The sequence below is a fragment of the Muscardinus avellanarius genome (assembly GCF_963383645.1).
Source record: "Muscardinus avellanarius genome assembly, chromosome: 17".
Lineage (NCBI taxonomy): Eukaryota > Metazoa > Chordata > Mammalia > Rodentia > Gliridae > Muscardinus > Muscardinus avellanarius.
In genome coordinates, this window is record NC_137803.1 from 51,642,612 (window position 1) to 51,668,184 (window position 25,573).

Below are 25,573 nucleotides of genomic sequence, written 5' to 3' on the forward strand. Positions count from 1 at the left end.
AATTCTCACTGCAAAGTCTTCACTTTCTAATTTCCTTTTTTTCAGTCAGTGTGTGTTCTAATCTCAACCACTAACCAGGTGCACTCGCCCTCTGTGGGGTCTGTAGTGTTGTTTCCATGCTGTGGTGATAGTGTGAGACGCCTGGCTTGAGCTTAGAGGAGGGCTGGAGTGGGCGTGGGGCCCCTCTCCTCCTGACTCCAATTGTTTTGAGTCTGGGTAGAAGGATTGATGAGAAAAGGAGATCAGGACTCTGATCCTTCTAGAGAGGACAGCTAAGAAAACGGCCTCCTGTTCTCTTTTGAGTAGCTGGTCCCTCTCTAAGTGTACACAGCTTTGGGCTAAGGGAGTGGTAGAGGGGGAAGACTGAGTGGGGTAGAGTCTTCCTTGGTGTCTGCACAGGACACTTCACTGCCACTCCCTAGTCTGTGGTCAACAGGGAACCAGGGAGTTTGAGTTCCCAAAAAAGACTCTTCACGAATATTTGGTCCCTTTTGAACACACTGAGACCAAGCCTGCGAGCACCTCCTGGGGTTTGGTCTTGTTTTTCTTGTTCAGTATTGCTTTGATTATTTCTATTTCCAATATATTGTCTCCTGGTAACAATGCTGGTTACCACTCATCTGGATGAAAGAAATTACAGGTTCATTTTATAAACCGATATATTTTTAAAAGATTATAGTTAAGATGTCTCCCATAGATTTTTAAGAAGCAAAGATTCTCATAGCACCCATTAAAAATTATTTAGCTTTTTGCCTTTAAAGAGGATTATAGATATGTCCTTTATTTTGGCAGAACTAATTAGTACACAGATTAAAATCAGACAGTGTCCTCAGTTTGTTATACTGATTTACTATATGCCCTATCTTTAAAGCATTAGGAAAATTTAATATTTCAAGACAGAGAATAGAGTTTATCTAATTCCCTTTAAATAGTATATATTTCTATTAGACTCTATAATTAAAATCAACAGAAATCTTGGAGCAAATAGCTCATTCTCATTATCGATGGCCATGAAGGTCTCTACCTGGTCAAGAGAGAAAGAACCCACCGTGTGCTCCCAGGGTGGAAAGTCCCTGCTGATGCCAGAAGCCCCAGATTACCAATGAGGACTGTCAGACACAACAACAAACCATAAGCTCTAATATAAAGTTCCTTTAAGCCATTAGGCACGTGTTTAGGCAAAAGAACACATTGCAGAAACTTAGATTACTTTGTGAGCTATATGAATAGGCTTGTCTAAAGGAGAATCAAAGTATGAAAGGAATGCTCTTTTCCTAAAAGCACAACAGTTAGACACATTTGAATGAAATTCAGCCACTGATGGTGCGATCGTATCTACAACAAACATGCCCTGCTATTAAATAGCAAGTACTTTACGGTCATCACATCCCATTACCCACTTCTAACATAATTATACTTGATGAAGAACAAATTATTCAAATAAACAAAATGATTTGGTTATTTTATGTCAGTGTACTCGAGTAAAAACCTTAATTAAACATGCTTTGGGGAGGATACTCTATCATGATTAAAATTAAATCAATCATTTTCTTTTGCTTTTGGTTAGAAAAAAAAAAAAAACACTGCAGGAGTTATATGTCGGGTGACCCTCAGCATTTTCAGTTACTCAAACAGAATAATTTCCCACCTCTATAAAGCAAGCTCACACTTTACATAATATTCATTGCAAACACTCAGACTGTACCAAAGACTTAACTAAGTAAAATCGAATGTATCCTAAATATGTTATTTCAGTAAAGGGGTTTTGTAACTTGTGAAGTTTTATAAAGTGGTAATGCTAAAAGGTAAGTTTTCTGGTAAACTTGTGAAAAAATTATACCCCTACCCAGTTTCCAGGGCTATTTCGGCGGTAATAGGATCTATTTCTTTGTAAGTACATGCATAACATTCAGGAAGTTTAAAGAAAGAGCAGAGTTTATGAATGTTTCATGCCCGGCAAATCAAAGCATGTCTGTTAGATACGATGCAAACTGATTGCTTTTCTTAGGCACAGATTTCATTTTTTCTTAGGTTTACTCTGTGGGTAAATTTTCTCTGGGTAAAGTAGAATTTGGAAACCTACAGGCAATGGGTCCTTACATCTGGAGGCATGAGTTTTCCCTTAAAGAGACAAAGTTTCACAGCCTATTCACATCCCGTAAGCATTCCAGATCTTAACTGCCAGGTGGGCTGATGTTTATGGAACTTGTGGTTAATAGCTCCGGAGAGCAATCTGTCAGGTACGGTAATAAACGCTGCCAGTCAAGGAGACAGGGAGGCCACCGGCCCCTCCTAGCCCACCCATTTACTCATTAATCACACTAACTTAAAATGTCAGGAAGCTGGAATCCCTTTCCCATCCCAAACCAAAATTTAAAAGGGACATTACCTGGCTGGGTCTAAGCTCCGCAAAGCTTCCTCGCAGATGATTTTGACCTGGCGGCTGAAGAAACGCTATCCTTTGCTGCTGTGAGTTGTATCCCAGACACTGCCCCAGGGCTACCCCAAAGACCCACAGCCATCTCGCGCTCCTGAGGGACTGCCTCGCTGTGGGGGGCATGCTGGTGCCTGGGCGACCTGCTCACTGCTCGGAACCTCTGCTCTTCCTCTTATACCTGCCCTTCCTGCTCAGTGCCCAGGCCTGCCTGACTCAGGTAGGGAAGGCTGTCTGCGGCAGGGGGCCCCACCTTTAAACTTCACACATGAGTCAGCCTGTGCCTGAGCGCACAGAACAGTGCCGCAGGTTAGCGCACCGCTCTGTAATTCCTGCCAGGTGGGGCAGGCATCACCTTCTACCCACCTCTCCCTGCAGACAGCACTAGATGATTAGAGCAGCCATAAATCACAGGCTGAGTCAACGCCAAGAACACACCCTGGGCATGAGGGTGGTAATCCAGGCTCCCTTGTACCTTGGGCTATCTATTTTAACCAGGCTAGAAAAGAGGATGGGGGATGAATGTGGGGGTTGAATGTGGGCCACCTATGGGCTAAATGTCACATGACAGGAGTTCAGGAAACCATGGAGGCAGGTAAGCTGCGAGTTTAAAAGCAGAAACTCATATGCAGATCGATTTGGGATTTTCTGCTACCAGGGACCAGGAAAAAAGTGAAGAGCTTAGCTAAGTCTATGCGTATTTGCATTTGGAAGACAGAGAATGGCGGTTTGCCATTTCCTAATAATTGTGCTAATGTACAATTAGTACATTAATTCTACATTAATGTTCTCCCCCCTTCTCTTTAGGAATAGAATGCCTATAGCTTGAGATACTATACAGTTCCATTTATGGCCTTTTTTGGGGGGGAGGAGGTACTGGGGATGAACTCAGGGGCATTCTATCTCTGAGCTAATCCCCCATCCCTATTTTACTTTATTTTATTTTTTATTCTGAAACAGGTCCTACTAAGTTGCCGAGGATCTTGCTGAGTTGCTGAGGCTGGTGGCAAACTTGTGATCCTCCTGTCTCAGCCTCCCAAAGTTCTGGGATTACAGATGTGAAACCACCACACCTGGCTTAAGGGCACATTTTAATTACTTAAGGACAGCTCAGGTCAAGTGGGACCTTAAAGAATAGGAACTTGCTAAGAGCTAAAAAACTGAAGTATGATCCCCCCTCTAAGAATCTGAGAAATTCTTTAGAGTTTAACTTTACTGAGGGCAGGAGGTGGGAGGAGATGGAGTGGCTGGATTAGAAAGAGGCACAAGCACCCTGGGTCATCTCAGGGGAGGCAGTGGTCAAAACCTGGGACGCTGACCAGTGGGCTCCAGTCTGATTTACACCCCCAGCATCTGTCAAGTTCCTATGGCTTCCTGTGGACTGCTGATGTCTTTTTCACATTTAATCCCTGCAGGTTAACTAAGGAAGATATAGGTTCTAGCCCAGCAGAAACTTGGAGGATGGACAGAGTATCCCAAACCATCCCACAGCGATGATGTGCAGCCAGACAACCAGCCACAGACACTGCCCCGGGGAAGGCCGGGGGTGGGAACTTTCCTACCTGACATGAGTCACCAGTGTAGTCAGGGGGACAGGCGCACAGCTCCACTCTATGTGCTCTGCGTCCGCTTCCTGAGTCGGAGGCTTCCTCCAGCCCCACCTCGCCCAGGGTGAGCCGCTGAGTCTCGGTGAAGTGCAGGCCGCGGATGTGCAGGCCCTGCAGTCTCGAGAGCACGGTCATCAGCTCTTCCCTGGACACTGGCGCAAGGTTGCTGGCATGTCTGAAGTTCCCCTACAGGGGTAAACAGAGACACGGGGGCTCCCTCAGGCAAGTCAGCTCCAGGGGTTTCAGAAGCCGACCCCAGACAAACCTGGGGAAGGGCATTTGAGAGGCGTAAAGAATAATCACTAAAGTAAGATGGGGAGGTCCCTCTGCGAGCCTTCACACCCAGAAGCAGGGGTGCTGTTGCTTCCAGGAAGGAAGCGCACTCGAGGAGGGGTAGGAGGGCAAGGAGCCGCGGGCAGTGAAAGGGGCCTTAGCACAGTTGGTTGTGCCCAGCACCTTTGAGAGTCTGTTTAAGTTTCCTCATCCTTTCTCTCTTTCTCAGACTGGGTAATCTCAATCGACCTTCAGGATCGCTGATTCTTCCTTCTGCTTGCTCAAATCCGTGTTGAGCCTTTGTCTTAGTTTGTACTGTTGTAATAAAGGACCAAATGCTGGGCGGCTTGAACACAGAGACTTCCTTTGTCACAGTTCTGAAGGCTGGAAATCCCAGGTCGAGGCGTTGGCTGCTTCGGCTCCTGAGGAAGCGCTCTCCCTGGCTTGCACACAGCAGTCTTCTAAGTGAGTCCTCACGCGGTGGATGAAGTGAGCTCTCTGGGGTCTCCTCCAACAAAGACACTAATTCTTCAGAACTCCATCTTTTTTTCCGTATTTAACTTTTTTTCTTTGCTCTAAATACAGCCATGCTGAGGTTAGGATTTTAACATGTAAAGGGGGAGGGGTGGGGGGGACCGTTTCATAGCAACCTTTCTAGTGAATCCTTCACTTCAGTTACTGTACTTTTCAACTCCAGACATTCTTTTGATTATATATATATAATATATATATTATTCCTCTATTGATAGTATTTATTTGGTGAGACATTGCTTTCATATTTTCTTTAAGTTCTTTAGATATGGTGTCTTAGTGTTTTGAACACATGTAAACTGTTGGCTTATGGTCTTTGGTAAGGCTTTCTGGTCTTTTTAGCAAGAGTGTACTTATTACCTTCCTGCTTCCCCTGTGCGTGGCTCAAATCCTGTTGCATCACGTCACCCAATTTTTGTTGAAAGCTGGACATTTAAAATAATATAATGTGGCAACTCTGGAAATCATATTTGCTTTGCTCCCAATGATTTACTGTCGTTGTGTATTTCTGAACTGATTTATGAAGTTATTTTCTTGGTCACATATAGCCATTAAAGTCTTTACTAAAGACTTTGATTGCTTAGCGATCAGCTAATGATTGGCCAGAGATTTCCTTAAATGAATAGGGAAAAAAAAAAAAAATCTCCTAATCTTTGTAAGATGGTTCCGTGTGCACGTTGGGGAATAATCCCTTCAACACCCAGCCGAGCGGGTTGGTAACTCTGCCCTGGACTTCGCTTCTGGCTTGCATTGACCCTCAAGGTCACCCAGAGGTGAGAGCTCAGGGCCTTCCTTTCTTCAGCATGTGCGCACTCCTGGATGTGCCCACATCCTTGGGCATTGTAGCTTTCAGCACCCCTGGGGTTATGGCAGAGGTTCTCAAAGCCCCTATGGACATCTCATTCCTCATTATTTTTAAGTTTTGTGACTGTCAATATTGGTTTCCACAATCACTTCAGGTAGCCATGAGGTTAAACAATTGCCTCTGAATGTTTTCAACAACATCCCCAGGAAAAGCTCCAACCCGGTCAGACAGAGATCACTCTCAAAAGAAATGTTAAAATATGTGTGTGACAATTTGTAATAGCCAAAATATGGAACCAACCCAGATCACCATCAACAGATGAATGGATAGCAAAACTGTGGGAAATACACACAATGGAATTCTATTCAGCCATAAAGAAGAACAAAATTATATCATTTGCAAGAAGATGGAAGGCCCTGGAGAGCATCATGTTAAGTGAGATCAGCCAAGCACAGAAGGAGAAGATACACATGTTTCCTCTAATATGCCCAAACTAGAAAACACAAAGGATACCAGTGGGACTCCAGATATTAGAAGGGAAATACTAGCTAAGTTTTAATGGAAAGATAGGAGAGGAGAAAGGCCGATCTTGATTAATGAGGGTCTACACCTGAACATGTGTAAAATTATGAATAAGACATGGTTAACCTGGACAACCATTGGTGGGAGGGGGGAAGAGAAAACGGGGGCGGGGGGGGGGGAAGAGGGCACCAAATATAGTGTAAATGTATACTATTTATGTTCAATAAAAAAATTGTTAAAAAAATATGTGTGTGAGTTCAAGGGACCTGAAACTATTTCTCCTTGAGGTATTATCATATATTTAATTATATAAATGGAACACTATTATTTAAAGAATCAAATAGTTGTAATAAAATGTTTTATGATCCAAAGAGGTTTCATTTACTCAGCTGTATCACTCTATGCCTTTTAATTAAGACATTTTCATGGCTTTTCTGCCTCTATATGCCAAGTGTTTGTTGGCTACTGACCAGGTCCCAGGCACTGAGGGAGACTTGAGGACCAGAGGGAACTATGTTGCAGCATGTACATGCTTACAGTGTCTATAAAACAAGGCTAATTAATTGGGAAATGGGAGAGATGGCGCTAAAATGCCATAGAGATGGTTTCAAACACAGTCACATGAGCATCAAATACTTTATATTTTATAGACTTTGTATTTTGAATCTACATAAAAACATATACACAAAATGTCGTTTATATGTTAAAATTATTAAACTAAGTAAAACGCATGATTATCTGAAATAACTATAATGTGGAATGAAAAAGCTCATCAAGAACCATGGGTGTTTTTTCTTTACCTCCACTACCTGCACTCGTCCATGGTGCAGCCGATCTGGCCGTGGGTCACTTGGCTCTTCATGGACAATGGACATGTCCTGACCCTGTTTAAAGAAAAATGTGAATGCATCAGTGCTTTGGTTGGTATGTTTTGATATTTACAACCGATATAAGAACCAGTTTCTATGGATCTGCTTTATATGAAACACCTGACTCTAAGACATAGTTAAGAACTAACTGGTAGCCGGGCGTGGTGGCATCACGCTTGTAATCCCCGCGCTTGGGAGGCGGAGACAGGAGGATCACGCTGGTTCGGAGTCAGCCTCACTGGCGTAAGAGACCTTATTTCAAAAATATAAAATAGGTCTGGGAGTGTAGCCTGGAGGTAGACGGGCTTCCAGGAACCCCAGTACCACCAAAATAAATAAATAGAAAGAAAGAACTAACTGGTAAAATATTAATGACATAGAGATCTTATAATAGTGAATACAATGCATTTTCACAAGTAGAAAATCGGGAAAAATTGCCTTGACTGAAAAATGGCTTTAAGATATGGGAAAACATTTAAATCGTGTTTGGCCATAGAGGCGGGAAGTGCTGTTTTCATTACTGCCTGCGATGCCAAATTGTGGTAGCAAAAGAGTGGTTTGGTGGGTTACTGAAGGGGCTGGGCAGGGGAAGTGTTAGCAGAGCCCAGCTGTGAGTTTGCATAGCCAGGAAGCTGCACAGCTGGTGTGGAGCTGAGGGAGGAATCAGCTTGCAGCCCTTGCCCCTGGGATCCTCCTTACTCTTGGTCTTCATTGCACCCCAGGTTAGCAGCTCTTGGGGAGGGATCTTAACAGGGCAGAATGGGATGGCCGGAAACCCCACCCAAGCACATACACAAAACACCCCAGTTTTTCTCTAAACCGGAAGGCATTCCATTCATGAGGGCTGGAGTTTCAGAAAGAAGAGTATTATCTAGAATCACAAATCATTTAAAACCTTAATCTGAGAAACATGCCCGAAAGGCTCTTAATTATAGTGGCTTAGAACAAAGAAGCAGAGTAAATGTTTCATAAGCCTAAATTATTTTCCATGTTTGAAGGCAAAATAAGGGGAAATTTCGGTGGTTACCTCTCAGTGGGTTCCAATAGTTAGCATAATAATCCCCTTAACAATAAAGAATTATACCCATAGCCGGGACTACTGGATGCTCTGCAATAATATAAAACTGGAATACAGTACCTCTCTGAGAGGATTTTGTATTGTGTTGTCAGTTTTTCTCTAAACTATAACTTTAAAATCTTGACTGCCTTATTTTTGAGAGAGGTTCTGCAAAGATTCCTTGGAGTCTTTTTTTTTTTTTTTTAATAATTCAGTAGATGTGAATAGGAGTCAAAACAAAGCAGAGCCCAGCAGTGCATGAGCACAGGCACCTGCGAGGCCCTGGAGGCGCTCAGCTGTGATGAATGTGAGATTTGCTGGCCCCTGTGTACAGGGAATGACATGAGAAAACCCTCCAGGAAGATGTCATTGTGCTGCACATAAACGGGAAGGGAGTCAACTTTAGGTGGTGGCATCTCAATCTGCCTTCCAGGTATCGCACAAGTAAGATGTAACATCACCACTGCCCCAAGGAACCTTTCAGACGGCAGCTCTGTGTGCAGGCACACAGCACATGGATGCTACTTCTCAAAAAGCCACAGTGAGCTGGACACGGTGGCACAAGCCTGTAATCCCAGTATTTGGGAGGCTGAGACAGGAGGATAGTAGGCTTAAGTCCAGCCTTACCAACTTAGCAAGTTCCTCAGCAACTTAGTGAGACCTTGTTTCAAAATAAAAAATAAAATAGGGCTGGGGGTGTAGCTCAGGGATGAAAGGCCTCTGGGTTTAATCCACAGTATCACAAAAACAAACAGAACAAAAACCAATGTGGCCCCTACCATCTACATCAAGTTAAACATCCTAGCAAAGTATTAAACACCCTGCTCCCTATCCTTTCGGGCCTATTTTCGATGACTCTGCATATACTAACACATCAGCCAAGTAGCACTGGTCATTTCTTGAGCCTGCACTGCCCCTACACCTGGGTTTCCCTTAGCTTCTTCCCCCAGAGGTACATTTCTCCCCTAATTTCCATTCTTAATGGCTCAGCAAAAAAGGAATTGCTACGGTTAGATAGAGAATGTCCCCTGAACAGCTCATGTTAATGTTCAGAGTAATTGAGTCACGAGGGCGGTGGTCTCATCGATGGAGAAATCCATTGTAGTGGATTTGCTGGGTGGTGACTTGGGCAAGTAGGTGTGCTTGCGGAGGTGGGTCCCTAGGGGTGCAGCCTCGGGGACCCTGTATGGTCCCCTTTCCCCTGGTTGCTCTCTTGCTTCCAGCCTCCACAGCGTGAGAGCAAATCCTTGGTTTCTCCCTCTTCTGCTTCCTGCTGCCGTGCTGAGATCGCAGACCTTGGCCTCACGTGGACTGAACCCAGGAATCTCCAAAACTGTGAGCAAATGGATCTTCCTTCCTCTAAGCTGTGCAGTCAGTGTTTAGGATTATAGCAGTGAGAATATGGGAACCTCTGCCATGAAGTCTTCTGATGATCTCTCAGGCTGCATAACTCCCACCCCCTGAGTCCCCAGCTCTCAGAAAGCCTTGCTTATTCTTCTCCTTCCTGCCCAGTGGACTGAAGTCATCTGCATTTTTCTCCAGTCTTGCCTTTAGAAGACAGGGGTCACTGTGCTTTACTGAGCTCAGCAACATGGCTGCGCGCATGAAAAGAGCTCAAGATCGCTGACAAGACTAAGTTGAAAGACAGATACATAAATACATAAAACCTGGGACAGTCACTTGTGAGCAGCATGGGGAAAACACTGTCAAGTACTTTAAAAGAGGAGAAGAGAGAAACCATTTGGTCAGAGGCTGCAGGATCCTGGGCAGATGGTATGTGCTCTAAACTTCTTTTTTGGTTTCTTCAAAACATTTGAAACAACTTAATGCAAACTTTTGTAGAACACATATTGAGATAGCTTCAATTTAACTCAGCACCAAAGGCAACCACTGCTTCATGCCAGTTGGGTGTGTTCTGATACCTACAGTGAGCTGCACATCAGGCTGTTTTTCCAGAAGAACCATGTCGCCAGGTAAGCCAAAGGACTTGACTTGGTAAGTGAGGTAGCCGCCGTATGAGGAAACCTGAAATTAATTAGCAGCGTTAAAAGGGACTACACCAATATCGACCCACCTAAGAAGTACATAGGCCCATTATATCTGGAAAGATATAATGGGCCTATTATACCACCGACCTGCTGAGGGTGATAGAGAGCAGGATTGGGGATGGTATTTTAATCTCTATACCGTTTTGTTTGGTTTTGGTTTGGGGATTGAATCTAGGGGAATTCTACCTCCAAACTACACCTCCAGCCTTTTTTATGTTTTTGAATAGGGTCTCACTAAGTTGCTGAAGCTGGTCTCAACCCTGCGATGCTCCTGTCTCAGACTCCCAAGTACTGGAATTACAGACATGTGCCACCATGCTCAGCAATATACTTTTACTTAGGAGAAAAATAATAGTCATACTGACACAAATAAGATCTTTATTTCTAGATGACTACTAAGTAAAAATATTTATTTAATCTGCAGCAATTCTAAGAAATCTAGGCCATGAGTTTCTTATTTAACTGAGAGAATTAGGTAATACCTATCAGTTACAAAATGAACCTCTAAAAATATTTTTTTAAAAAACATTCCCCAGAAAGCAGATGGTGATTATTTCCCAAGTTATGATGAGTTCTACTGAGTATAGCTCCCTTCAGGATGTCCACTGTCGCTCAGTGCCACGGAAGTAGTACCATAGCTTCAATTTAGCTCAGTACCAAGGCAGTGATGTGGCCATGAACGGTCATTGTTTCTGACAGCTACTTCACCTCTGGTCCCAATCCCTCCCACCTTTCAAGTAAAAGCTAATCAAGAAGGAAGGAGGGATGGAAGGATGGAAATCAGAGGCCACATCATTTCAGCTTAGACTGAACGAAACATCCAGAAAAACGCACACAATGGGAAGTGGGGGTGGGGCAGCACTTCTCTGGGATCCTGGTCCACAGAAGTTCTCCTTAGGGTCTGTGACCCCACAAAGCCTCACAGCGCGGTGTTCTGAAAATCTGGAGGTTTTCCAAGCTAACATCTTGCATCATCTTAATGAGAGTAAGCATTGCCTTTCTGATGGACTCGGGTAGTTTAAAAGTATGTCCATACATTCTTTGCTACTTCTCTCTCTAGGAAGTGGAGCTCAGTGCCCCTCCCTTGGAGTGTGGGCTGACTTAGGGCCTTGCTTCTAACAAGGAAATGAACAGAATGAGGCAGCAGTGAGTTGACGTCACTTCTAAAATTAGGCTGTGAAAAGCCTGGGGCTTCTGTCTTGAGTTCTCTCCTGTACTTCTGTCTGTCTCTCTGTCTCATCAGGCACTTTGGGAGAAGCCAGCTGCATTTCATGAGGACACAGGGGTAGTCGAGAGAGGGTCTCATGTAATAAAGAACAGAGGTCTCAGCCAAAGCCAGCAAGGAATAAGAGCCCGCAGACAACCATGGGAATGGAATTGGAAGTGGATCCCCCAGTCCCAGATGACGGCAGCCCTGACCGGACTTGGTGACCTCGGAAGAGAACCTGAACTATCGCCTCCTGAAGCCCTTGATCCAGGCAGAAATTGCAACATAATAATGGTTGCTTTGGAGCTAGGTGTGGTTGCACACACCTGTAACCTCAGTACTTGGGAGGCTGAAACAGGAGGATCACAGGTTTGAGGACAGCCTCAGCAACTTAGGGAGCTCCTCAGTATTTAGTGAGACTCTGTTTCAAAATAAAAAGGCAGGGGCTATAGCTTGGAGGTAGAATGTTCCTGGGTTCAATCCAATACCAATAATAATACCAATAAAGTACTACTACTAATAATAAAAATAGTAATAATACTATAGTAATGATGATGGTGGTGGTGATGGTTGTTTTAAGCTGCAAATCACTGGGGTAATGTGTTATACATAACAGACAACCAACACAAGGTTAGCCATAGACAGATGAAGAGGAAGATTAAGTGAGGGCGAAAAATAAATAGAAGCAACATTCCACACTTAGACATCAAAACCCACAGTCTTTCAACCAGAAGAGAGAATTAGAGGAGACTCGGGCCTGCGAGCTTCTAACGTATAGTTATTCTTTTTTTTTGGGGGGGGGGGTGGAGACTGTGGGTTGAACCCAGGGTCATTCTACCTCCAAGCTATACTCTAAGCCCTATTTTTATTTTTATTTATTATTTTTTTTTGCAGAGGGCCTCACTAAATTGCTGAGGCTGGCTAAGAACCTGTGATCCTCCTGTCTTAGCCTCCTAAGTGCTGGGATTATACGCATGCGCCACCATGCTCAGCTTGTTACAGTCATTCTTAATGTGAGATTACGGCATTGTCTGAGCTGGGCCCTGTGAAATCCACCCCTTCACAGTCTCTCCTCGCAGAGCCTGAAGCACATGTCACCTGGCAGGGCTTATCAAATTCCTGACTTCATAAAGTGAACAGAGCTGGCCAGGCTCTGGAATAAGAACGTATGCAGCAAAGCAGAAGCAAAACTCATGAATATGCTCTCCGGGGCGTGTGAAACGGAATGCGTGCGATTCTGCCTGTGAAGGTTGTGTAGCTGTAGATTCTGCTTTTAATAAGCCTCTGAGTCACTTCTCAGCTTTTCTTTTCTTGACAAGGAGACTTTCTTCTGCTCTAAGACAAAGAATTCTCTGCACTGGCATTTAAAAGCATACCTGTCCCATTTGCAACAGATATTATTTAAATGCTGATATATTTCCCTGGAGGAACATTCTCTGTCCCTAAGGAAAAGTGGAGAAAATGAGGGTGTGTAGTTCCCTTTCCTGGGTAGCTTGTGCCTCTTCATTACTGGTCAACCTCATTTACTAATAGTAACCTGAACTCCCTGATGCATCCGTCCACACCCCCAGTAGATGATGCTCCTGGAGTGAGGAGGAAGCCACAGAGGGCTCAGGACAGCAGGCCACGGTTACCTTGTCCCCCAGGTAGGAAGGAGGAGCAACCCAGGATGCGCCATGCACTGTTGGGGGCAGCTCCTGGAGATCTGCAACCACACTGTTGCTGCCCGGGTTGAAAGAAACGGGGACGTCCACTCCCTCTGCTGTCTCCAGGCGCCAGCCCATCATATCCACAAACTAGAGGACAAAAAAAAGGTTAGGAGACGTGTGCTTGTGGCTTCTTGGGTGAAGGCTGCATTGTGTACCCTAGAAAGAGCCATGAGGGGGTCACTTAGCTGCAAAGGCTTCCTCTCTGAGCCCCCTTTTGTTTTTGATGTTGAGACCCAGAGCCCCAAGCATGCAAAGCAGCCATTCTGCCCAGACCCACGTGTCCGCCAGAGAGCCGGCCCTGCCTGGCCTCTCATGACAGAGCCCTCACCCCTCACTGCCCTGTCAGACTCATCGCTAGTGGCCATGTGTCTATGGGATTTACCTTTGTATCCTAGCACACATTCTGGTTCATTTTTTCTTTTGCTTTTTACTTAATTTTGCTCATTTCTGCCCTATTTTTCCCACATACTGTGTGTGTGTGTGTGTGTGTGTGTGTGTGTGTGTGTGTGCATACACATACACACTCATGCAGTTCTGGGGATTGAGCCCAGAGGCATTCTACATATAAACTATACCCCAGCCCTTAGTGAGACAATGTCTCACTAAGTTGCTGAGGCTAGCACAGAACCTGCGACCCTCCTGTCCAGCCTTCCAAGGACTGGGACTACAGGCATGTGTTCACGCACCAGCATGCCCAGCTTTAATATACATTTATTGGTGCATTATAATCACACATTATAATGAAGTTCAGAGTGACCGGGACATATATGCACACTGCACTCTTTCCCATATCCCACCCCACTCCCTCCCCTTCCTTGTACACAATACAGAGATTGGCACTGATAATTTTGTATATGTACATCCTGGTTCTTGACATTTACTATTTATTTGTTCAATGAAGTGTTCAAATAGCAATAAATAAATACATGAATGTTAACTATAACTGTGGGCACATCTAAAAGGTGAGCTCCATGTATAGAAAAACGTGTCCTGGAACTCAGCAGCCTGCTGCGATTGCTTTGCTCTCAGTGGAACAACAAGACTAAATATTTCCCTGGCCACAAAGGAAGCCAGTTCCACTAAGAGGGAAGAAAACAGAAAGAACTGGCATGGGTTGGGAATCGCACTTTCTAGTTCCCTGAGAGGTTAGGACGGGAGACTTTGAAGCAGATTTAGAAAATAATGGTGTTTGGGTTTTGGTGATTTTGTTTTTTCAATTGCAAGTGTGCACTCCTTTCAGAATGCCCTTATTCCTGGTCTCTGGCACAGTGCCCTAAAACTCCTGTAATTTCCCAAGTGGTAGGGGTGGCAGGAACATCTCTTGGTCTAACATTTGGCCTTAGTTCTCTGTGCCTGGCACTGAGACCACGGACTCCTGAGAGTGAAGTCATTCCGTATGCTGATGCTGGATACTGAGGCGCAGGCAGTTACAGGATGGGGCTGGTCACCAGGAAGTCCAAGCAGACTAGAGATCAGGACCTGAGCCCCTCCCGCCGACCTCTGGGAGGTGGGGGCTGGCGATTGATTTAATTTCCAAAGCTAATTATTTAATCAGCTATGCTAACATAATGGAATCTTTATAGAAACCCCAAATGACAGTTTTGAAGAGCTCCTGGGTGCTGGGAGGATACCCCAAGTTTATAGGAACAGAAGCTCCTGTGCTGGGAGCCCTTCTAGTGGAGTTCATTGTGGCATATTGACATATATATGTAAATGTATGTAATTTCTCATATATTAAAGGCTTGGTGCCCAGCTTTCTGCTATCCAGAGGTGGAGCCTAGGGGAAGAAAGTTGGGTTACTGGTTCCAAAGAGATTGGAACCTATAGGTGGTGGGGTCTAGGGAGAGAAAGTTAAGTTATTGGAGGTGTGCCTTTGAGGCATATTGGGACTATCGCCCCCTTTTCCTCCTCTCTTTCAAAAGTTTCTGGCTGCCATGAGGTGAGAAGATTTGCCCCACCACACATTCCACCACGATGTAGCCTCACCATAGGTCCAGAAGCAGTGGACACAACCAATTATGGAGTGAAACCTCCAAAGCTATGAGCCAAAATCAAACTTTTCTTTTTTTAAATTGATTGTCTCAATATTTTGTTAAAGAGTAGGAAAGTTAATGCAACAACAAATTTCCTTCATCTGTCACAGATTCTGCTGTAGCTTTTAGAAAATTATCAAAGAATTCACTTTTTTTCTGTGGTTCACTACCAGCTCCATTTCATTTCTTATTTGGAAACAGGGTTTTGCTAGGTTGCTGAGGGCCTCCCTAAGTTGTCAAAGCCAGCTTTGAATCTGTAATCCTTTTTTCTCAGCCCTCCATGTACTGGAATTACAAATGTGCACTGCCACAACCGGGTACTGGGGTTCCTGCATATCCTTCTACCTCTGGGCTACACTCCCAGACCTATTTTATATTTTTATTTGGAAACAGGGTCTCCTAAGCCAGCAAGGCTGGCTTTGAACCTGTGCAATCTTCCTGTCGCTGCCTCCCAAGCGCGGGAATTACAAGCGTGCACCACCACGCCCGCCATAGATAATAAATTTTAAAATGAAATATTTTATATGTTGGAGAATAACAAGTGCTGTATAGAAGATGAAGGTAAGAGCATGACCAAGTGAACTTTTAACAGGGGTGGTTGGGGAAGCCCCTTTGGGCGTGATGCTTGATTGGAGATCTGACAATTCAGGAAACAGTCATGAGGTCATCCATGAACAGAAGCCGTGGACCAAGGAACAGTGAAGGCAACGCGGACGTTTTCCACTAATCAGCACACTAAAAGTTCCAGACTGCTCCATGCCAATTCATTTCTTTCCTCATTCAGAAGAACTAAACAAAAGCCCCAAGACTCCAGTTCTTTGCATACCTTAGCTCTTCGCTTATGGGTACTTTGACAATGACTATTCACTCCAAAACAGAAGCAGCTGGTACATCCCTTGGGATTGGCTGGGTCCAAGTAGAATGATCCTTCCCGACACATGTTACATTCTGTACCTTCCACATTTTCCTATTGAAACAAAACACAAGGAACAATATATCCTTCCTTTTAAAGGTTCTCTCAATTAGTTACTGTGCACAAATACCAACACTGGATGTTAGAACATAGGTATTAACAAACATTAAAAGACACATAGTTATCAAAATTTCCTGCCACTTTGTGTGTAGACTTCTATAACACATACCTACAGAGAAGAGAACTCCCTAAATTTCATAAGATGCCCCTTGGCATCTCGAAGGTAGAGAAAGAACACTACAAGGATTCAGCACGAGCACATCAATTCACCCTCACACTACCACCTGGGACTATGTTCAGAATGGGAGCCTGCCTACAACCTGGTGGAACCTCTTAAAGCCAAAGAGATAACGTAGGACCCAGGAGCCAGGAACGGGCTTTAAGGAGTCTACAAATCCTGGCATTGTAAATGCAAGTTTGTATTGAGTTTGCTGGACAGGATCTACCCATCACCAAATTCTCAAAAGGGTCTGGGGCCTCTCCAAAGGATGTGAGGTTTCTTTCCTTCTAACTACATCCACGAGATGAGATAATGACTATAAAATGCTGTGTGCATTACAGAGACCTATTACGGATCAGTCCCATTTCCCACATTTTAGTCCTTGGCATTATATTTTCATCTCACCTTGCAGAGGCAAGCCCCGGTCTCCGGGTCACACACTCCTAGCTCAGTTCCATCTGTGTTGCAATTGCAGGGAGCACACTCAGGGAAGTGGTAGAATCCAGAAGCACACCGGTCACACTGCCGCCCTGTGATTCTGGGCTTGCATCTGTACCCGAGATAAAGACAACCATATTCCTCACCATCTTTCCATGCACCACTCTAAACGATCCACCTGCCCTGTGCAGACAGATGCTGCATGAGCCCAGTGGAATAGACACCACGGCTACCTGTGCAGAGCACTCGCGTCCAAGGCAGAGTGGAGAGAGATAAATTCACTTACAGACAGTGGAAGACGACCATCATGAATGATGCCCCTCCCCCATCCGGCTTGGTGCTGGGTGCTGGAATGCAAGGATGGACACAACCCCTGAGCATGGAGGGCTCCTGTAGACACCCCAGAGTAGCAAGGAGAGCAACACATGCCCAGGGTCTACCCGTGTCCAGAAGAGTAGCAGCTGCTCCAGCCCAGGGGCAGAACAAGCTTCCCTAGGGGAGGTAACACTGGGCTGGACCTAACCTTAAAGGACAGTGTTGTGGGGGAAAGGACAGGCCAGGTGTTCAGACAAAAGGAACAGGGGAGGAACTTGCAGGGAGAGAGACTGCAGTGTGTACAGAGAATTCGAGTGTGGGGCTGCTGGGCAGAAGCCCAAGCAAGACCTGCTGAGCCAAGGTCTGCAGGGGTGAGTGGGGCCCGACTGTGTCCTGGAGGGGCTGGCCCTGGCGAGGCTTGTGCACCAAAGGCAGACTGGCCAGGGTTCTAATCCAGCTCTCACACGTGATATGGATTGCCTGCAACTTTTTGAACAATTCCTGAGAAGAGGCAGCTCATATAAAACCACAGCACGTGGCAGGCTCTCCAAAAGGTACTTCCGCATGAAGAGGTGCCGAGGAGGGAGGAAGAAACTGAACTTGTGTGAGGATGGGGCTGAGAAAACGAAGCCCAGAAGATGGCTATCGGGTCAGGAGAGAAGCAATGGGAACTCATGCAGGGACATTCAGGATGGAGAGGAGGGACAGGTTCCCAAATTATTTGAGGTATAGTGGATTTTATTTTTTATTTTATTTTTTTTGGTGCACTGGTTTTACCTTTATTATTTTACCTCATTCACTAATAGTTCCGTGATGCAAGGTTACCATACACAGTTAGATAATGTCTGCACTGCACATCTAAGGCTATACAGCAAAAGAATCAGAATTAGTACAAATACAAGAACTATACTGCATAGTGGATTTTAAATTGTGGGAGGTAATCAGTGACCCTTTTGGAAGCTAGATATGGGTCCTCTTCACACACACACACACACACACACACACACACACACACACTCTACATTCCCTCAAAGAGGGCTCCTGAGCCCCAGGTCAATAACACCTGCTCTTTTCTTGTGAATCTGATTAAGTGCAATCATATAATCGAGCCAAAAAATAAAAAAGATTTACAGAGCCTATTTCCAGATGATGTGGTATTTCTGGAGAGGCTTTGAGTATGGAACACAAGAGCTCTGTGGTCTAGAAATGGAAAGAAGAGAAAACAAATCAAGAGCACTCAGAGAAGAAGGATGCTGGAGACCACCTGACTTGGACTGGGTAGACCTACTTCTCTGAGAGTGAAGAAAAAGACACAGTGGAACAGTGTGGTCACAAAGTGCCAACCCAGCACCTTGTCCCAAGGTCCTGGACATTTCTTTTAGCAAACATTCAGGGCTTCTGGCCCAAGGGTGCATTAACAATACTGGTGCCACACAAGCAAGTCGCACACTGAACACCCTCAGTCACACTGGACATGGCCAAGTGTCCCTGAGCAAGTGACTTGTGCTGGACCTTGAAGGTGAGGACATGTGGACAGAGACTTTTTAATATTTCCGTTCACTGAAAAAGGAAGGGAGGGGAAGGTGCTGCAGCGCAGGAGGCTGTGGAAGCTGCCCGTGCAGACTAGGCAGAAGACAGATTCGTCACGCTCTGCCTGCCTATTTATTTCAGTGCATCTGTGAGCTGATGTGTTGGAAGGGAGTGTGGGCTGAGAGGGTGTGACCATGTCCGTCATGGGGGACCCAGCTCTGAGCCTCACTCAGGATTCAAGTGGCAGCTTATGTAAGTAGCAGCTGGGAACACAGGAGTAGAGGAGAAATGCAAATGCAGAGCGCCCCAGGGGAAAGCAGTGGCCCTGGGGCTGCCCTGCGCAGCTCAGCTGGGGCTGAGAGCAGGGACGTGAAGAATAGAGTATCCACGTTCCTGAGGAACATAGTGCTCAGCTCACTGAGCTTATGAATCCTATGCAAAAATAAACAATCAGAGTTTGGGGTGGTGCTATGACAACAGAGAAGAAAAAGAAACTGTCTCTTCAAAGTCTGCCTGAACATCTTTTAAAACGACCCAATGTCAGTCTGACCTTGCACATTTCTCCAGGGAGATCCTGTTAGCCAAGGAGCTGCCTACTTGGCAAAGGCAAGAAGATTCCATTAGGTGCTGCAGAATGGCAGCTCTGGGGGTGCAGGCCACCGAAGTCATCTCCTAGGCAATGGGCTCCTGGCCAAACGTTATGTAATGACATCTTCGCGTGTGTGGGCGCTCACAGCATCTCATAGAAAACCAGGCCCAGATGTGTTGAGTGAGCCCCATCCTTTTATTAAATACTGCAGGTCTCTTCATATTCCACTCATGTCAGCTGAAGTCTAGAGTCCAAGGTAGACCTTGTTCGTCCATTTATTCATTGAAGAATGAGAGCTGTCTTCTACAAACACAAATCTGTGTCAGGGGGCTTGGGAGGGAGGGGACAGAGCAGACTACGTCAGCCTGACCTCAGCCCGAGTTCGTGAGCCTGCAGGACCCAGAGATGTGGAAAGTTCAGTGGTCACATGACCACTGGGGTGCCTAAGCATTAAACCTGCTGTAGGCAACATGGGTGAGAACATCTTCATGAAGGCGTCATGCCTTCCTTGAGTTTGTTATTGGAACACAAAATCCTTGAAGGACAAATACAACTCAAGGGTAGCAGAAGAGACAGAGAGAGGCCTTTTATAACTGGAGAACTGAACATACACAAAATAATGTTTGGAGAAAGAGAGGAAGCAGAAGAGATAAGACAGGCGGGGCCAGCTGACCAAGGCAGCTGGACTCTGTGCTGCAAGGAAATGGGGAGATGAGCAAGTCTTGAGTAAAGATGACAAGACAGATGTAGTGCTGTGCAGAGTCCCGCGTCCCATGCTGCATCTCACACTCAGCGTGCACTCGCCGCCCGCACCGTCATTATTGATTAGGACGGATTCTTCTAGTACAGTACAGACACACACACCTTCTGCATGAAGCACCATGCCCAAAATGGAGGATTAAGTACAGTATGAGGGATAATCAATGCCTGACAAAATAAGGCTTAAAGCAAATGCTGAACCAAAACCTAAAAAGGAACTGAGAGAGATTTCCTGAACATTCACAACACACACACACACACACACACACACACACACACACACACACAGCAATTAGTACAGCCAGTATGGAAAACTGTATGGAGGTTTATAGGATCCAGCAATCCCACTACTTGGTATATGTCCAAAGGAAATGAAATGTATATGTCAAAAAGACACCTGCACTCTTATGTTCATGGCAATGCTATTCACAATAGCCAAGATAGGGAATCAACTCAAGTATCCATCAACATGGGAATGGATAAGGAAAATGGGTACACACACAGTGCAATAGTTGAAATGATGCAGTCCTGTCATCTGGGACAACGTGGATGGTCCTGGAGAGCGCTATGGTGAGTGAAATAAGCCAGGCATGGAAGTCAAATGCTGCATGATCGCACACATGTGACTCTAAAGTAGATCTCTCAAAAGTGGAGAGTAGAAGACTGGAGGCTGGAGAGGGTGTGGGAGGGAGGGATGAGGAGAGGTTGGTCAGCACGTACAGCGCTACAGTTAATTACAAGGAAAAAAGTCTTGTGTTTTCTTGTATAGCAGGTTGAATATAGGTAACAACAACAGCATAGTTCATCTTTCAAAATAATGAGAAAATTTTGGATGTACTCACCATAAAAAATGATAAAATTTTAAGGTGGTATATATGCTAATTACCCTGATTTGATCATTATACAATGTATACATGAATCGAAGCATCACACTGTGCTCATAAACATACACATTTATTTTGGGTCAATAAAAATTTTAAAATAAGGAAAGAAAAAATCTAGAAGTCAGAAAGATAAAATAATAAATATATGCATTTATTGACATTGTCTCAAGTTTATAGCCTAATTGTGTCATGTATTAGTGACAAAATTAAAGGGAGAATAGATTTTGAAATCCCCGTGTAATTGTGTACTTAGCATATTCCCCTTAGACTAAGGGTAAAAAAGAATGAATGAATGAATGAATGAATGAAGAATGAATGAATGAATGGGTAGACCATAAAAAGAGAGCCAGTCAGGAAAGCCAATCAGTATTAACTGATTCAAACAGGAGTGATAAGGACTTAGCCAGGACAGTAGCAGGTAAAGCCATGGAAGGAAGGGAGATAATATATTTCTTTCCAGATGTCGATACCTGACTGGCTATACGGAAATGAATTGTTCTAAGGTGAGAGTGAGATCTCAGTCTTCGAGGACTAGGAAGGGGCTGTTGACGTTAAGTAGAATGGCACAGGTTTCAGAAAAAGGTCAGAGTTAAAAACCAGTCTCAAAAAACAAGTAGATGTATGTTCTCTCTTATATGTGGAGGCTAAAGAGATTTTGGGAAACAAGGGAGACAGCAGATAGCTGAACAGAGACTCCAGGGGAGAGGGGGATTAGGGTGCGTGCGGGGCAAAGTTGTGGAGAATGCTTATGGATGTATTCACAATTACCAGTTCCAATCTCAAAGACACACGGGAGGGGGACGCCCAGTGGGAAGGGCAACAAGGTTCATTTTTCTAACACTCTTTACCCCAATATGATGTGGAATTACAATGCACCAGATAAATAATAATAAATATAATGTGGGAGTTAAAGGTCATCTAATCCAATCTTTTATTATTCTCATGAGAAGACAAGCACAAGACTTCGGGGGACTGGTCCAAGGCTACCTAAGTAATGTCAATACCAAAGTCCAGGCTGCACTGATTTACAATGATGGGATTTTAAAAAGCCATCAAGGATCAGTATGGATCTGGGAGTCACCCAGGAGTGAGGGTAGCTGAAGGCAGGAGCTGAGTGAGATCTTGGGATGAAGAGGCGGAGGAAGCACAGAGGAAGGAAGGCAGGTTGTCATGGCCTTGGCCAATAACAGCAGACACTGGGTGCTTAGCATGTGTCAGACACTGTTCTTATATTCCCAGTGTACAGAAGAATGAGGGCAGAGCGGGAGAAGTGGTTTTCCTGAGGCCTCGGGAGGTGGGGGCAGAGGCAGGATGCAGCCTGGTGTATCTACATGCCAGCCGGCCCCTCAGTCTGAGGCAGAGGGAGGAAACAGAGTGGATGAAAGAGCCCTAGGGGATCACTCATGAGCAGAAAGGTGCTAGCATCAGCCCAGATCATGGATGACAGGGAGTGTAGGTGAGAACTTTGGGCCCCATCTGCCCACCAGGCCCCAGGCTTCCCCTTCCTTTTCTCAACAAGGCTCATCAAAGGACTCTCCACACTGTTAGACCTGGCTGCTGGAAGTGCTCCCTCCTGGGAACGTCAAGTCTGTGGGCCTTCCTTCCTAGGATTCTGTTTCTTCATCTGACACAGACACAGATCTGTGAGGACTGGCTGTGATAGAGGTCATTCCTTTGCTCCTAGTCTTCTTGAAAAGTTGCGTGGGACACAGGACTTCACTGGTGCCCAGGTCGAGTGCCCGCTCCTTTAGTCCATTTCAGCTTAAAATGCTCAACATCATGAAAGGTTTTGTTTTTCAGTACTAGGGACTGAACCCAGGGGCACTGTATCACCAAGCTACACCCCCAGCCCCATTTTTTTATTCTTTATTTTGAAGCAGGGTCTCAGTTAGATGTGGAGGGCCTCACTAAGTCCTGAGACTGGCTGCGAATCTGCAATCCTGTCTCAGCCTCCCAAGTCCTGGGATTACAAGTGTGCCTGGTCAGAATTTTAAATTTAGACGGGAAGTTAGAGATAATAGTATCAAATGTCACTTTATGTATTAGGAAACTGAGACCCAAGAAGACAAAGCGACTTGCCTTGAGTCTCCTTGCTAGTCCATGACAAAGACCATCAAGAACTCAGGTTAATGGTTCCAACTGAATTTATTTCCAGTTGTCTCTAAAAATTACAGTGTCAGTTTAACAGAAATAAAGATTGAGTATTATGGATTGCAAGAACTATTTTTGTAAGTTATTTTAAGGTAAATTAATATCTGTCGCGGTTGATTTTATTTCGAAGAATATAATAAACTTTAAAATCTTTAAGTAGGCAAATGCAACAGGGAAGATCCAATTTTTAAGCTTTGTCACTTGTGATAATTTATACAATTGAAAAATAGTCTCCTATAATTAAGAAAGAATGTGTGTGTGTGTGTGTGTGTGTACGCGCGCACGCGCACGTGTGTGTGTTTTTTGTGGTACTGGGAATGGAAACCAGGGGCTTTCTACCTCCGGGCTATACTTCCAGACCTATTTTTTTTACATTTTATTTGAAAACAGGGTCTCACTAAGTTGCTGAGAGCCTCACTAAGTAGCTGAGGCTGGCTTAAAAACTGTGCCATTCTCCTGTCTCAGCCTCCCAAGTACTGGAATTACAAGTGTGGGCCACCATGCCTGGCTAAGAATGTGGTTTTTTCTTTTTGTTATAAGTGCCAGATATCTCTGATAATGCCCCCCCCCCCCCCGGCCGCGCAGTACTGGAGATGAAACCCAGGGGCATCTACCTCTGAGCTACACCCCAGCCCTATTTTTTATTTTTTATTTTGAAACAGGTTCTCACTGAGTTGCAAAGGGCCTCACTAAGTAGTAGCTGAGGATGTCCGCGAACCACGATCCTCCTGACTCAGCCTCCCAAATGCTGGGATAACAAGGGTGCGCCACCACACTCAGCTCTGATCATTTCTTTTACACAAGCTTTAGGTTTCTCTAAACATTTCTTTCCTTCCTCCTTCCCTCCCCCTCCCCCTTCCTTCCTTCCTTCCTTCCTTCCTTCCTTCCTTCCTTCCTTCCTTCCTTCCTTCCTTTGCAGTACTGGGGGATTGAAGCCAGCAGTGCCCTACTGTTGAGCGACATCCCCAGCTCTGTTGATTTTTTACTTTAAGACAGTCTCACTAGATTTCCTGGGCTCCTTTTGAACTTGCAGTCCTGCCTTGGCCTCCCATTCTTGGGAACCCAAGCAATCCCAAGCACTGAGATTATAGGTGTTCCTCACAGTGTCCAGTTCTAAACATATTCTTCATTTCTACTGGAATATGTTCTGGGGGGAAAAGTAATTTTTACTCTAAGACTTATAAAGAACTAATACTTTTAGCCAAATCAAAATTAGTCCTGAAGTTATCGTGAATAATTTATGCAATTTACAGTACTATAATAAACTAAAAGGTACTCTCTGACTAGGGCCCCTTTAGGACAAATTCACTTTGGTCATGGGTGGGTGTGTCATCCAGTAGGGAACTGAAGTCTCTTATGTCAAAATAAACAACTTCACATCTTGGTTTAGGTGTGACGCAGGCCAAGTTCCATTCCTGTTGATGCTTTCAAGTTTGGGCAGAATTGTGTGGCGTGCCATGGTCCTCCATTAGGAATCTTCTAGTCTATTGAACTGTATTGGCTAAAGAGTTGATTAAAAATTCCTCAAATTTTTCAGAGGATGCCATGGAAAATCCACCATGCTGCTGCCTTGGCTGATTGAAAAGGTTTTAACAGACATTCCACCCTACCCTATGGCAGAAACGTAGAAAACTTGGTGAGATTTTCCACTGACCGGCTGTCCCCTTTAAAACTCTCTCCCGCTGGTTCCCAGACAGTGAGTTCTGCTTCTCTCCCTGCCTGACACATGCTGCTGCAGCCCCTCGCTAGCCCTTCGCTTCCTGTGATTAAGCTCAGTTGTCTCCCCAGGGCCAACCCCGATTGTTGAGTGGGTTGACTCACGCTGGACTCACACCTATGGATGAAAGACTTGGAATGTTCCATGACTCAAGCCTTTCTCCCAGCTTCCCTACAAGGTCTCAGCTGCCTGGCGAAGTTGGCAGGCTGCAGGAACAAAGGTGTGGTGGAGGGTCCTTGCCTAGGAAAAGTGAGCATCATTGCAATAGAGGGTTGAATCGTATCCCTTCCAAAGAGAAGCCCAAGTTCTAACTTCTGATACTCAAGAATGGGATCCCATTTGGGACTGAGGCCTTTGAGGATGTAATCAAGGAGAGATGATGCTGGAGTAAGGTGGGCCCTACGCCTATAGGACTGGTGATCTTATAAGAAAGCAGGAAGAGGCAGACGTAGAGGGCGAGGAGAGCACCATGTGAAGACAGAGACTCTCAGGGAAGTGGCATGTGATAACGGGCAGAGGTTGGAGCGATGCAGCTGCAAGCCAAGAAACCCCAAGGGTTACCAGAAGCACCAGCCTGAGAGAGTGGCTTGGCACAGATGCTCTGTCAGAGACTCCATTATGAAATAGCCCTGCCGATGTCTTTATTTTAGACTTCTAGTCTCCAAAATGGAGAGTCAGTTGCTATTGTTCTAAGCCACCCAGTCTGTGCTTATTTGTTATAGCAGCCATAGGACACTAATACAGCTACTCTCCAGCTGGGCTCACTGAGTCTTGCCACTGGCAACCAAAGGCCCTCCTGACTCACCCCTAAATCCATGTGTGTCCCAGTGCAGGTGTGTGGGGTTAATAGTGGCTCTTATGCCTTCTACTGCATGGGCCATGCTGGCCAGACTCTGAAGGCT

General features: G+C 45.1%; 1 protein-coding gene across 4 annotated transcripts in view; it reads right to left on the reverse strand.

Annotated features, from left to right (window-relative positions):
* Positions 1 to 25,573, reverse strand: part of LAMA3 (laminin subunit alpha 3) — a gene marked incomplete at both ends in the record, with an annotated part of 284,682 nt that overhangs the window by 77,420 nt on the left and 181,689 nt on the right. For 2 of the 4 annotated variants that reach the window (XM_080714582.1, XM_080714581.1), the window contains 6 exons: positions 3,997 to 4,227; positions 6,973 to 7,056; positions 10,025 to 10,123; positions 12,988 to 13,149; positions 15,922 to 16,062; positions 16,694 to 16,838. In XM_080714582.1, coding sequence (XP_080570708.1) covers positions 3,997 to 4,227; positions 6,973 to 7,056; positions 10,025 to 10,123; positions 12,988 to 13,149; positions 15,922 to 16,062; positions 16,694 to 16,838 — 862 coding nt within the window. Of the gene's footprint in view, positions 1 to 2,389; positions 2,561 to 3,996; positions 4,228 to 6,972; positions 7,057 to 10,024; positions 10,124 to 12,987; positions 13,150 to 15,921; positions 16,063 to 16,693; positions 16,839 to 25,573 lie in introns of those variants that run through there. The other 2 variants (XM_080714584.1, XM_080714583.1) reach the window with 1 other exon arrangement.